The sequence below is a fragment of the Papilio machaon genome, chromosome 4, assembly GCF_912999745.1.
Source record: "Papilio machaon chromosome 4, ilPapMach1.1, whole genome shotgun sequence".
NCBI classification, from domain to species: domain Eukaryota; kingdom Metazoa; phylum Arthropoda; class Insecta; order Lepidoptera; family Papilionidae; genus Papilio; species Papilio machaon.
The window spans coordinates 1116226-1129009 of record NC_059989.1 but is presented as its reverse complement, the minus strand read 5'-3'; the positions used below and the strand labels follow the sequence as shown (position 1 = coordinate 1129009).

The 12784-nt window shown below is 35.9% G+C and overlaps 3 protein-coding genes across 3 annotated transcripts; 2 read left to right on the top strand and 1 right to left on the bottom strand.

Annotated features, from left to right (window-relative positions):
• The first annotated feature begins 234 nt into the window (after positions 1–234).
• LOC106718456 (tRNA pseudouridine synthase-like 1) lies at positions 235–2120 on the top strand. The gene is made up of 6 exons (XM_014512542.2): positions 235–352; positions 435–563; positions 933–1142; positions 1287–1382; positions 1453–1693; positions 1884–2120. The coding sequence occupies exons 1-6, from the start codon at positions 303–305 to the stop codon at positions 2118–2120; spliced, it is 963 nt and encodes a 320-aa protein (XP_014368028.2). The 5' UTR covers positions 235–302.
• LOC106718457 (probable dual specificity protein phosphatase DDB_G0283417) lies at positions 2117–2755 on the top strand. The gene has a single exon (XM_014512544.2). It carries the CDS (start codon positions 2117–2119, stop codon positions 2693–2695), a length of 579 nt encoding a protein of 192 aa, XP_014368030.2. The 3' UTR covers positions 2696–2755.
• A 4037-nt stretch (positions 2756–6792) lies between these two features.
• LOC106718404 (protein melted) lies at positions 6793–12579 on the bottom strand. The gene is made up of 13 exons (XM_045686821.1): positions 12226–12579; positions 11827–12081; positions 11447–11651; positions 10816–10922; positions 10558–10710; positions 10166–10312; positions 9425–9606; positions 9016–9305; positions 8807–8896; positions 8388–8506; positions 7750–8224; positions 7123–7664; positions 6793–7049 (listed from the first exon to the last, which is right to left on the bottom strand). Exons 1-13 carry the CDS (start codon positions 12328–12330, stop codon positions 6801–6803), a joined length of 2919 nt encoding a protein of 972 aa, XP_045542777.1. The 5' UTR covers positions 12331–12579; the 3' UTR covers positions 6793–6800.
• Positions 12580–12784: the final 205 nt, after the last annotated feature.

Here is a 12784-nt window from a genome sequence, read left to right as displayed (position 1 = left end):
TTATTTAGCTATAACTGAAGAACTTTAGCAAATGTGGACAACAATAAAAAATTACTTTTTACTATCTTAGGAGCCTCGTAATCGGTAATTTTTAAAAATTACGGTTTTTTTTTCCTTACTGTTTTTTAATCTATATTTGTTCTGTTTTATTCTGTCTCCTATCAGCTGTCAGTGCAATGATAACAGTGACAGATGACATTAGCATCTTATTTTAAAGAGGTTATATTATATTTTTAACATATTATTCTTTATTAAATTATTGCCTAAATTGGCGAATAATTAGTTAATACATAGAACTAAATATGAAAGCTAGATATCTCACATTCTTTTCTTATATAGGCACTAAATTTAGGTACAAATATTTGCAAGTATACAAATCGTTTTGTGTACTACTTTCAAATATTTTACCTATGTATCTTTATAAAACTTTCTAGATCCTCTGAAAAAATATGGCTTAAAGGTGGTAAAAACTATCCCGATCCTGAAAGTATACAGGGTCTCATGGAAATAGGGCTCTTAAAATTGAGACCATTGAATTATCCTAACCTTACTTTATCTAGCCGGTAAATAATCTTTGTAACCTGAAATAAAATTATCCGTATTATATAATGACATTAGCAGACTCCCAGTCATTTACTTTCACAGATATATCTCTTTTTCTTTGGTTTCAACTGATTAGTTAGTTAAGAATCTTGAATAATACTTGTTTTATGTTATATATATACCTTTTATTTGAACACTAAGTTAAATATTTAAAGAATTCTTTTGAAACGCCTACGTCTGTGCAGTATAATAACCCCTAATGTGCTATTTGAGGCTTTAATCTATTCCTTTTGTAACATAGAATAAAAAACATCCACTCATTCAAACTTTTGCATTTTGCAAACATAATTTGTTTGTGTGTGTACAAAAATAAGTATAATTAATTACAGTACAGATGGAGGAGTGCATGCGCTCAATTCCAGTGCACATTTTGATTTGGAGAGATACGGCACTAATGTTTACGATCCTGAATACATTACGTATCAATTAAACAAATTTTTCTTAAAAAATGAAACAAGCATATCTGTGAAGAAGTGCCTCAGAGTATCAGATCAATTCAGTGCAAGATTTAATGCAGTATCAAGAACGTATTTATATAGGTAACATTTATGTAAAGCTTCAAAATACCGACATTTTACCTCAAGTGATTTTTGACAAGATTTCAGTCTACATCCAAATTCACTTTGATAAAATTAAAGGTTTTTACTTCTTGAAATTTTAGCCTTAATATTTTATTCTTACAGATTAGCAGTGCTCAAACCTGACATTGAACTTCCTGAATCAAGTATAATTTCATCATATATGCCCATAGAAGAATGGAAAAGGTGCCATTATATTAGGTAAATTATATATTTCTTACTACTATGCGACTTTATTACGTATACTCTATGTTAAAAATAATATTTTTAGACTTCCAGGTTTTGACATTGAAAAGTTTAAGGCAGGTGCAAAATATCTTGTTGGCTATCATGATTTCACTACATTTAAGAAATTTGACAAGTTGACATCACACAAACAAAACCGTAGATTCATACAGTCTTTTGAAGTGAAGCCGGGACAACCATTAGTCACGAGCTACTCTAGTACACAGGATAGTGTATTTGATTATTGGGATATTGAGATCAAAGGGAGATCTTTCGTTCATAATCAGGTAGGTATTACGTTTGACCAGTTTTAATGTTTTTTTTTTCAAATTTCTATTCAAATGTGTAGGGTAACACTTTCTCATATTGCATTGAATTCAAATCTTTTTACACACACACACACACATGGATCAGGTGTTTTACTTTTTTCTAAAGTGATTTTGCTGTACAGCACAATTATGATTTCAATGTTTACAGATTCGTCGTATGGTGGCAACATTAATAAGTGTTGCAATAGGAAAAATTCCTCCAGAAGAAATAAAGGTGATGTTACAAGTCCCATCGAAACACTCCTGGCACACATTCATACAGAACTGTCCTCCTGATGGACTCTATCTCTGCAATGTTGAATACAATCCTGAGGATTTAGTTTACGAGAAAGAAAATATTGTGGACGAATCAAATACAGAAGAAAGTGATACTGATAAGAAATGAGTTTCTTGGAAGAAATAATTAAAAACAAACAAAAACTGAAAGAGACAGAAACAATAGTGACGAAGGTAGATGGAAAAAGGTATATTGAGGGTAGACAAGAAAATATTGCATTACCAAGCAATTATGGTTTCATAGTAGATACAAAACCAGATGACGTACCGGTTTTAATTATTGATTATGTATACATTGGCTCACAGGATTGTGTATTATATAAAGTGTTACAAAGTTATAAAATAACTAATGTGCTTAGTTTAGGTATTGATGTTGATTTAAGTGAAGTTAAGCATAAATATGTTGAGTGCTTAGATTTACCAGAAACGGATATAGTGCCTGTAGTGAAAAAGTGTTTGCCGTACATCCGTGACTCTGTAGCCAATAAGGAAAATATTTTGATCCATTGCAATGCTGGTGTTTCGCGCACTTCTATGGTCGCAATAGCGTACTTGATGTCTTTGGGAATGGAGTACGACAATGCGTATAGTTTAGTAAAATGTAAAAGACCTGCTATACAGCCTAATATCGGATTTGTTAAGCAATTGAAAAAGATTAATGTTTCTCAAATGGCAACCTTGTGATATCAAAAACTTAAAGGTTATAACATTATGCTAAGAAGTCAGAAAGCAATATAAAAAAACGGGATTAAAGCACCTTATTAATTCTTGCATTAAAAAATATTCAGGGAATTGCTGCAGAAAGCACCAAAACCAATTGACTTGAACATAATTTCAGTGTTTTCAAGTAACCAGTGTAGCATCTGATAATAGTAAGTGTCTCGTTACAGTGAATATTTTATGACCAAAGATTAATAATGGGTAGATTAATATAACAGATTTAAAACATCTTTACAAATAAATCAGTCCACCCGTTGACCCCGCCTTTTATTGACGTTCCCTACAATCAGTACAGTCAAACATTTATGCATCCACATCCCTCAATTTGATGTTTTCCTTTTACATGTCTATTAAAATTTCCCGACATTTCCTTTCAAACACTGGGAGAAATATCTTGAATATAAACCCATCCTGATGAGTTCCAGTAGTCTGAAAACTAAATTTTAAATCCTTTTCCTTGAAATTTTTTTATAATCCAAGAGCTATCAGAAAAATCCTCTTTCAAATTGTCAAAGAACATAACATGGCGCTAGTGTATTAGTAAAAAAAATGAAACAATAATTTTAAAACAACTTTATTGACAATACAAATTAAGTACTGACACTGAAATGTTTTACGGCAGCGATAACAGTTTATAAATTATTTCCTATTTAATATATTTTTTTTTACATTCGTAATAAAAAATCTGGAAGCACTATCAATTAATAAGGTACAATATGTAATAAAATCTAGCACCGATTCATAAGTCATGAGCTAAACTTAATATTCTAAATATGGACATAAAAATAAATTTAATTCCAAAATAACACAAATCGAAACAATATTTTTTACTTTCTAACAAACAGCCAATTCATTTTAATTTCCCTTTTAATTTTTTTAATACATTTGTAATTACGTTTAATATGAATATAATTCAATATATAAGATGTATATAAAATAAATAACATTACATAAAACCTTCCGTTATGTTTTATATTGAATTTAAAAAGACATTTCTTATAATTATTGGGCTCGTACTAAAACATTATACATTGGCACTATTGAATATAATCAAATACTGGTAGTTAAATGGTTATATACTAAAAAAAACTACAAATATTATGCTTTATATAAAAAAGAAAAAAATACCAGTTGGCTAATACACAACCATTAATGCAGTATTATTATTACATTAAAAAAATGATTAAAAAGTAATGGTCTTTTTATTATATCCCTTTAGATGTAAGTTATGTTGTTTTCCGAAATCATTTTTAAATATATTTATTAATGACAGTAAAAAAAAATTAAGTCAATATTGTAATTGAACCCTGTCGACTAAAAAAAAAATCCAACCACCAATTTGTCGAAAATTGAGTTATAATGTTGTCGAAAATAGTAATAATCTCATAGTCGAACTTTATATGTGAACAAAATGTTAAAGCAATCTCATGACACTATATATACCAACACACATTCTACTAAATCACTTCTAAGTTTCAAACCGTATTTACTCAAAAGTAGCATAATGTTGGTTGAATCTTGTCTTCTTAACAGGGTCCAATTGACGATTGTTTTATTATTAGGTATTTTCGATTTGAAATATACCATAGTAGATAATGTAAATAGTTCAAGAAAAAATAGATTTTGTAATTCTATAATGAAAATTTTTTATGTTAAATTTTGCTTCACCAAAATTTTAAGAGGCCAATTTTTTTAATGAAACTCGATGCAATTACAGCTATGACCAGTTTTCAGTCTTTGAGCTTTAAATAAAATAAAAATTATGTCATTTTTTAAGAAATCCACGAAATGTTGTCACAGCATACAATTTCAACTCACAAATCTTTCTCTTAAGTACTGGTTAGGTGCAAGTTGAACTTGCATTTTAATTTTATATGGATAACATTTTCACAAAGTACAATAAGATATTAAATTAAACTTTACATAAACTAGACTTAAAATTTACATGTCAAAATATTCTTTAGCCAAAAAACTAAGTTCTATTTTTCGCTAACATTTTTTTTAAATTGTACTTATTACTTATATCATTATATACAAATACATTAAACGATTTAAAACTATGCTTAAAAGATAAAAACCTGTCTTTAAAATCCAGTAACATAAATTAAGTACTTAAATCAAAATGACAAGCATTTAAAAAGGTTAATTACATAAAAGTACTATATTTCATGCAAAAAAAAAAATTTTTTTTTGATTTCGTTTCCATAAACTAAATCTATTTTTTGTCATACTTAAGTACCAAACCATAAATACTAGAGGCAATACTTATATGCCATCATGCTTTATTTGAGCACAAGATTTTTTTTATTAACTTGGCTGTAGGCTAAATCCTTTTGCCTAATTTCACAGACAACATAATATTTCGTTTTTTTTCAATTATTTCAAAAGCCATACATCTTTTATGATTACGTTAATTTGACTTAGTTAAAATGGAATGTTATAAAAAAATTATCACATAAAAATACAATGAGCATTTAGTTACAAAGTTGCCTTTTAGTTTAAAAATATCGTTTAATTCAACAATAATTCAAGAAGATCTAAAATAAATAGAAATAAAATATTATATATGTGAATAAAAAGTGACAGTGTATTGAAAAATAATGAGAAATCCACTGCTCTCCGATGAAATGTCAGTTCGGTACAAAATAGAGCAATAAAGTGTTGTTATTTTTACGGAAAAGGCATTAAATCATAGCTGAAGTTATTTTATTGTTTATTTCAGCAAGTTAAACATTAATGTTATATTTAAATAAATATCATGCTTGTAAAATTCAAAACATTATAAAAATTATGGGACGGAACAACAGAAGCATGTAAAATTAACTTTACAAACCATACTATTTCCTCCATTTCAAAAAGAACAAGAGAAATGTTAATACTTTTTTATAAGAGTGTTTCAGTTGCGAAAACTAGCTCCTTAATAAAAATAAACAATATGATTCTTTTTTTTTAAACTCCGCGGCATTCTCACACTTAAATATAACTTAAAAATACAGTTATAATAATAATATGATATTATTTATTTTATACAAATATACACAAATATAACTTATCCTGGAAAACCAAAACTTATATTTTTATTCATATACTGATGAATCCTACAACTAGTAACTTGAAACGTTAATTTTGCAAGAAAAAACTTTAATACATTAATAAGAATAATTACGACATATTTAAATTTACACAGAAGTATTTCAAATAGCCAAAACTTTAAGATTTATAAAATCTGATCCGTCGACCCCACGTAAGTGAGATAAGGCCAGGGAAATGATGAAAATTAGTATTTATGAAGTTAATTTAAAAAAAAAACCTTAAATAGTGTAAATCGCAAAATTGTAACTTACGATAGTCTACGTAGGAGCCATTGGTATATGAATAGAATTAGTATATTAACATATTCAATATTATCCGATATTACAAAATAATTAATAACTTGTCTTTAACATATTATATACTATATTCTTACTTCATTCATTAATCTTATATACAATAAATTCTTTGATATAGCTTATGAGAAATTCAAAATGTGTAAAAAGTATTATTACCAACTATATTAAGTACAGAATTTATAGTAAAGTACCTTAGTTGTTTTAATAAGGGGCAAATAATTTGGCAAGTATAATGAAAGAAAAGATTACTAAATTCGAGTAAAATAAGTTTTATATGGCTGGATATTTGTATAGGGGTTTTAATACGAATTTAATCTAATTTAATTTGACAACTTTAAGAGTGCAAAGACAGATAAAAATGGCAACACTGTATTTCATTTACTTACAGTAAACTATCTATGTTCTGATAGGTAATTAAAATACTGAATTTCTTATTAAAAGGAAACCGTAACCCGACAGTTAATAGTTAGTACATAAATTGTTTATATTCTTTATATGTCTTACGATCTATGTTTTGAACTGAATCATTGTCATACGAACAACATTATTAACACTATATCAATAAGAGCTATATTTGTTTGCTTCCGATATTCACAATGAAGACATAAGTACTTTATACATACATAACAATTATAAATAAATAAATTGAGCACATACATGTATTGAAGAAGGTCGTGTGTTCAGAAGCTCTTGAGCGTGAGTCCGCGTGCGGGCAGACTGTTGGCCTTGGCGGGGGCGTCGCGCGCGTGCGAGTGCGCCACCGCAATACTGAGACACTGCGCCCACTCCTCGGCGTTCTTGCCGTCCTTCGGCTTCAAGATCAACGTCTGGTCTCCCGTGAAGATCTCGAACGCCTTCGGAATATTGCGCGCGCCCCGCGACACTTTCACCGAACGGATCTGATTTATGTCTATGCTCTCGCCTCCGCTCTAAAATAGTATCCAAATTTTATATCCTACACTGAAATAAATAGTTGTTAGTATAAGAAGAGAGCATACTCACGGCGCCCTTGCAGGAGAGATGATGTCCGGAGAGGGTGAAGTACCTGGTGCGCCAGCGGCGGAAGAGTCTCCAGCGGCCCTTCTTCTCCTTGAGCTGGCCCTCGATGACGGGAGTCTCCGCGGCGAGGAAGCCGACGGCGCGCTCGGGGCGCGTGCACAGGAAGCAGCCCCAGGTGGCGTGCGTGGGCGCGGTGGGCGCGGGCGGAGCGCCGCTCAGCTCGAACACGTCGAAGAAGCCGGCGGCGCGCAGCTCGGCCACCAGCATGTCCTGCTCCTTGGCGGCGGGGAAGGCGCCCGTCACCAGCGTGAGAAAGGTCTTGTTCTCGCACTTGAGGATGTCCCAGCAGTGCTTGAGGCTGGCGACGGTGGGGTCTCTCGAGGAGAGTGCGGCCGCGTGTCTCGCCTGCAGCGCCAGGAACATCAGATGTATCCAGACGCGGGGCGCTCGCGTGCGCATAGAGAACGCGGCGCGCGCGTACAGACAGTGCGGCCCGCGTCGCCCGCACGCGAACTGCAGCCGCGCCTGCTTCTTAGATCGCCTCTCTGGAAATGTTTCACTTGTGTTAAATACTTTTCATCACATACACATCATCAGTTTTCTAATAATTTAGCATTTTATAAAGCTGACCTTCGATGGTGCACTTGGCGGGCGGCGGCAGTCTGAGCGACACGTTGTCCATGTACGCCTTGATCTTGTCGAGGTGTTTCTCGCAGAAGTGCTGCACGGTGTCGCGCATCGGGTACGGCTCGAACACGCTGATGCGGTGGTTGGCGTTCGTGTTCGCGTTCGCCGCGCTGTTCGCGCTCGAGCTGGAGTTGATCATAGTGACGCTGGTGTTGTTGGCGCGTCGTGACGTCACCGTCACCGGGCCCGAGATCGACACCGGGTTGGCGACGGGTCCGGGGGGCGCCGACCCGTTGTTCGGCAAAGGTTGGGTCGACGATATGACGGATATTTGTCCCAGCGCCGAGTTGGAATGTTGTATGGAGACGGAGGAGGTGAGCGGCGTCAGACCGTCCGTAGACTTGCCCGTCGTCAGAGGATTGACAGATATAGATTGTGTTTGGAGAGGCGGACCAGAGATTATAGTTGGACCCATACTCTGAAAAATATTAATGCGTTAAACGTTAAAAGAAACCAAACTGTTTAAAAGAGGTCAATGGATTACTTCAAGGTTACTTTAATAGAAATATTTTCCAAGTGTTAGATGGAGAAAAACTCTTATTTTAGTAAATATAGTAACGCATATGCATGTGTATAAATACCGTGGACGTGGATGGTCCGATGAGTATGTTGTGGTGGTGATGTCGGGCGGGCTGACGTGGAGCGCGGGGCGGAGACCCCGGCACCGCCACACCCCCACTACTGCCCTTGCCTACACCACCTGCACACACATCACACATTATGTACAAAACTACACATAGTTCAATTTGGTAAACTTATATTAATTCATTAATAAAATTAATCTTACTAATATTATAAATGCGAAAGTTTAAATGGATGGATGTATAGATGTTTGTTTGATGGTATCTCCGGAATGGTTCAATGAATGTTAATAAAATTTGGCACAGATAAAGAACATAGTCTGGAAGAACACATAGGCTACTTATCACACTTTTTTTAATTCGGACGGAGTCGCGGACGACAGCTAGTTAACTAGAAATACATATAGTATATAACTTACCGGCTGCGGGCTGGTTAGCGTTGAGTAAGTTTATTTGCTGCGAGGAGGAGAGTCGCGTCATACTCTTGTGCAGGCCCCCCACTGATCCTCCTGCAAAACCATGTACTTATTGTTCAAGCCAAGTCATTTCTTTTATAATATTAAAATACGGTCAAATTCGTCATTCAGTCGTTTAATTAAGTAAATAAATAAGAATTATTGTTTCTTACCAGCAACATTGAGCCTGGTCATACTTCTATGTGAGTTAGGTCCTGTATGCAAGCGACCTGTACTTCTGGAATCTCCTAACTTAGCTCGTCTCGTATACCCGCTCGTGATAGGTGGGTTTGTGGGGGGCGTGGCGCTAGACGCAGGGGGCGTGGTCACACTCGAGTTGGAGGAGGGGTGCGGTATCACCGGACCCGAGTTGTTGCTTGTTGCTCCTCCCAGTTTCACTATAGTCACACCCCCTGACGTTCTGTTAACTTCGCTGTGTGATATCGTTGATTTCGGACGACTGCTGTAAATATTAAACAAGGAGTTTCAAACGTAGATTTAACACAAACTAGTTAATTTGACTAGTGAAATAAGCATTTTTTTTTCTTTTAATATCTTGTGTGCATGGTGTTGGTGTCATACTTGTTGTTGGCTCGCAGTGCGGCGAGCAGGCGGTCAGTGAAGAGCGCGGGGTAGGCGGAGCAGAGTGCGGTGGCGGAGCGCAGCAGTGCCGCCTGCTCCGCGCGCTCCGCCCCCGCGCCTCCGCCCCCGCCCGCACCGCACAGCCGCTCCACCACGAAGTTGAGCGCCTCCTGCGCTCGCTCCTGTAACAAAAACATTTCAATTTTAAAGAAAACAATCTTGAAATGTGACTATCAGCATTTTTGACAATGTCTTGACTTTAGTACCTACAGGTATATAAATAAAAATGTATCTGCCTCAAGTTAATTGGTCACTAAGGCAGTCTTAGCTATGATATGAGAAATTAGCATTAAGCATCTCATTTAGTCGTCGTGGCGAGCGTCGGTGGCTCAGGGGTTAAGCACTTGACTTGCAATCTGCAGGTCCTGGGTTCGAATCCCGCCGCGTACCAATGTGTTTTTCGACTCTCGATTTACATATGTACATTTATCCGACGTTCTTACGGTGAAGGAAAACATCGTGATGCAACCTGCACATATCTGAGAAGAAATTCAAAGATATGTGTGAAGTCAACCAACCCGCACTGGGCCAGGGTGGTTGACTATGGCCTAGTCACCCCTAACTTGGGGTAGGCTCCGAGCCCCTCAGTGGGGACGTATAGTGAGCTGATGATGATTATGATGATGATCTCATTTAGTGACCTAAGAAGGTGTCTGATTGCATCAGTAGGAGATATCTCACCCTGCTAGTGTGTCCGAGCTGTGCCAGTACAGTGGCGACGAGCGCGCTGGCAGTGGGCGTGGCGTGCGGAGGCCGAGCCGCGCGCCGCACTGCCGCCCCGTGCTCGCACACCAGCGACGCACGGCTTCGGCTCAGGCACACCATCAGCTACAAAAAATACAAAAATCACAATCCACTATATTAATATTACTGCTATTTCCTCTACAGGCATAAGTATAAATTACCTTATTCTTTCTTCTTTAGTACATTATATTACGACTAAGAACCTGGTTTATTTCCTATCCTAAAACGTCTAAACAGTTTGCATTCTTCCATAAGTTATAATACCTCCAGATTTCACTATTGGATAGTCAAATATTCCTTTAAAATTCATAATTTAAACTCAACATTACCTGTAACAGATCAATACACATGCAGGAGGGGTCGGTCTGGCTGGCAGTATGAGGGCACAAGTACGACAGCAACTGTGGTACGCATGTCTTCAGCGCCTCCGGACGACGCACCGCTATCTGCTCGAATAGCGCGAACAGAGAGTTCTTCTCCACCTACAGTTAACAAGTTGAATTAGAAGTCAACAAAAACACGTGAGGCTATAGTATGTTTAAAATTAGTGACTCTTCGGTTCTATTGATTAGCTTAATAAGTCAAACCTGTTCAGCATGAGGCAAAAGTGAAACTAGTGCGGTGACATGTCCCTCCAGTGGCTCCGGACACACTTCGTACAAGTTGGCCAGTATACGACACAGGGGGTAGTTGCCTGAAAGAATAATATAAATCTTTGTTTTTTTACCATTCTCCAAGAAGCTATAATCATAAATATAGTTAAATTATTCAAACTTTCGTAAGACATTATCATTAACTAATATAGGAACTGCTAAAACACTCACGTACATATGTCCGGTGTCAGCATTAACTAGTTTTGAGCCCATCGAGGGCCCTTTATTAGGGTGAGCGAGCGATGGGCCGCATCCGCGGAATAATACCAGTCCTACTCACCCTGATGAGCTCGAAACTAATTGGTGCCTTCATCGGATAGATGTACGTGTGTTTTAGCCGTTCCGATATTAGTTAATATAGTTAAATATTTCATACTATTATCACAAATTGAGTTTTTTTTTTAATATAAAATGGCATTTTAGGTCTACAATGTATTACAGTGGATGTGTGGTTTAATTAACTATGATTTGTAAAAAAAATAAGGCACAATATAACATTCTCTAGTGTAAAGTTGGAGCGTTTATCAAATCCATAAGTCTATAAATCAAAATAAATATTTATTACCGGACATAATAGAGTCCATAATTGTCTGCACATGTGGCTTAAGTAATGGAGCATGATGCACAGCCGCCAGAGACAAGTAGCGAGCCATATGTCGGGATATTTCTCTGTTGCCCTTGTGTAGAAACTGTACCGCGACAGGTAGGAAGAGTTCCATTACCTCTTTATTGCCACTTGTTTCCTTGTCTGATTGTAATGGAAATGAGACCTAAACAATTTATAAAATCAATGTCAATTATTAAATTGTATATATTAGATTAGGTTGAGACAGCAAAAACGATAACAAAATTATGTTTTGCTTTTCAAGTTTTAAACAGAAATGACTTTATCGACTACATCAGTTATAAGATAAGCTATGTTTCTATAAAATTTAATTCACTTACCAGAACTATACATGCTATGATATCCGAGGCAATTTTAGCATGTGGTGGATCATCATCTCTGAGATGACCCACTGGCATTAAGTTATGATGTAAGCAGGACTCAAGTAATGACACCAGAGCCGCACAATACTTGGGCAGTGTCCCTGTCTCTTTGATACAGGAAGTTGTGCGAGTAACACATATCTCTATCAGTGCCTGGTCACGATCGTTACGGCAGTAGTCGGGTCTTGATGATATTTCTGTTATTTGTTTTAACTGCAAATTAAAAAATTATTTCATAAAATATTTTAAAATTCAGCTAAATTGTAAACAGTTTCCTTCCAAATACTACACTGCACGGCACTGCACACTTAAGAAGAGAGTTAACACAGTGATATCAAGATAAAATGCAGCACTTACAACTTCATTTAAATCGTCGACGATTTCCGAATCCGGAATTGCAAATAAATCGCCGGCCCGAGTCAAGTCTCGCTCGTTTAATACGTGCTTAAGCAGTTCATGCATTTTGTCACTGCCCACAAACTGGAAAGCCTCAGAGAAACCGAAACAGCCTTCGAGAAATAAACACTCGTAATGGACACATCAACATCAACATAACTTGCCACCTACGGAGAACTTGATTTAACCATTTTCCAACATACAAAGTTGCACATAACTCTTTTTACATTTTTCCTATGCTTTCTTATTTAAGAAATGTAATATGAAATAGTAAAACGTAAGTATATCTCTCACAAAAGTTAAGTTCTGTCCCGGATTTGAGTTGATAGAGATTGGTTGTCTAGTACAAAATGTCAATCAGTCAATGAACTTTCAACTCATTCATTCGCCAAAAAAATTTTGCGTAAATTGGAATCGACACATTTATTATAAATGGAAAACAAATTACAGATTCACCTAACACACACTACAGATGTTTACAGTAAAAGGGAAAAACAACTTATGGGTTTGATTTTCGAAA

Bases quoted from the DNA above. Each gene is read 5' to 3' on its own strand.
- LOC106718456 (XM_014512542.2), top strand. From the start codon at position 303: ATGAAAGCTAGATATCTCACATTCTTTTCTTATATAGGCACTAAATTT. The intron at 1,383-1,452 runs GTAAATTATATA...TAATATTTTTAG, and splicing joins AAAAGGTGCCATTATATTAG to ACTTCCAGGTTTTGACATTG. The intron at 1,694-1,883 runs GTAGGTATTACG...CAATGTTTACAG, and splicing joins GATCTTTCGTTCATAATCAG to ATTCGTCGTATGGTGGCAAC.
- LOC106718457 (XM_014512544.2), top strand. From the start codon at position 2,117: ATGAGTTTCTTGGAAGAAATAATTAAAAACAAACAAAAACTGAAAGAG.
- LOC106718404 (XM_045686821.1), bottom strand. From the start codon at position 12,330: ATGCATGAACTGCTTAAGCACGTATTAAACGAGCGAGACTTGACTCGG. The intron at 10,711-10,815 runs GTTTGACTTATT...TGTTAACTGTAG, and splicing joins TTTTGCCTCATGCTGAACAG to GTGGAGAAGAACTCTCTGTT. The intron at 8,507-8,806 runs GTAAGTTATATA...ATGTGTGTGCAG, and splicing joins CGCTAACCAGCCCGCAGCCG to GTGGTGTAGGCAAGGGCAGT.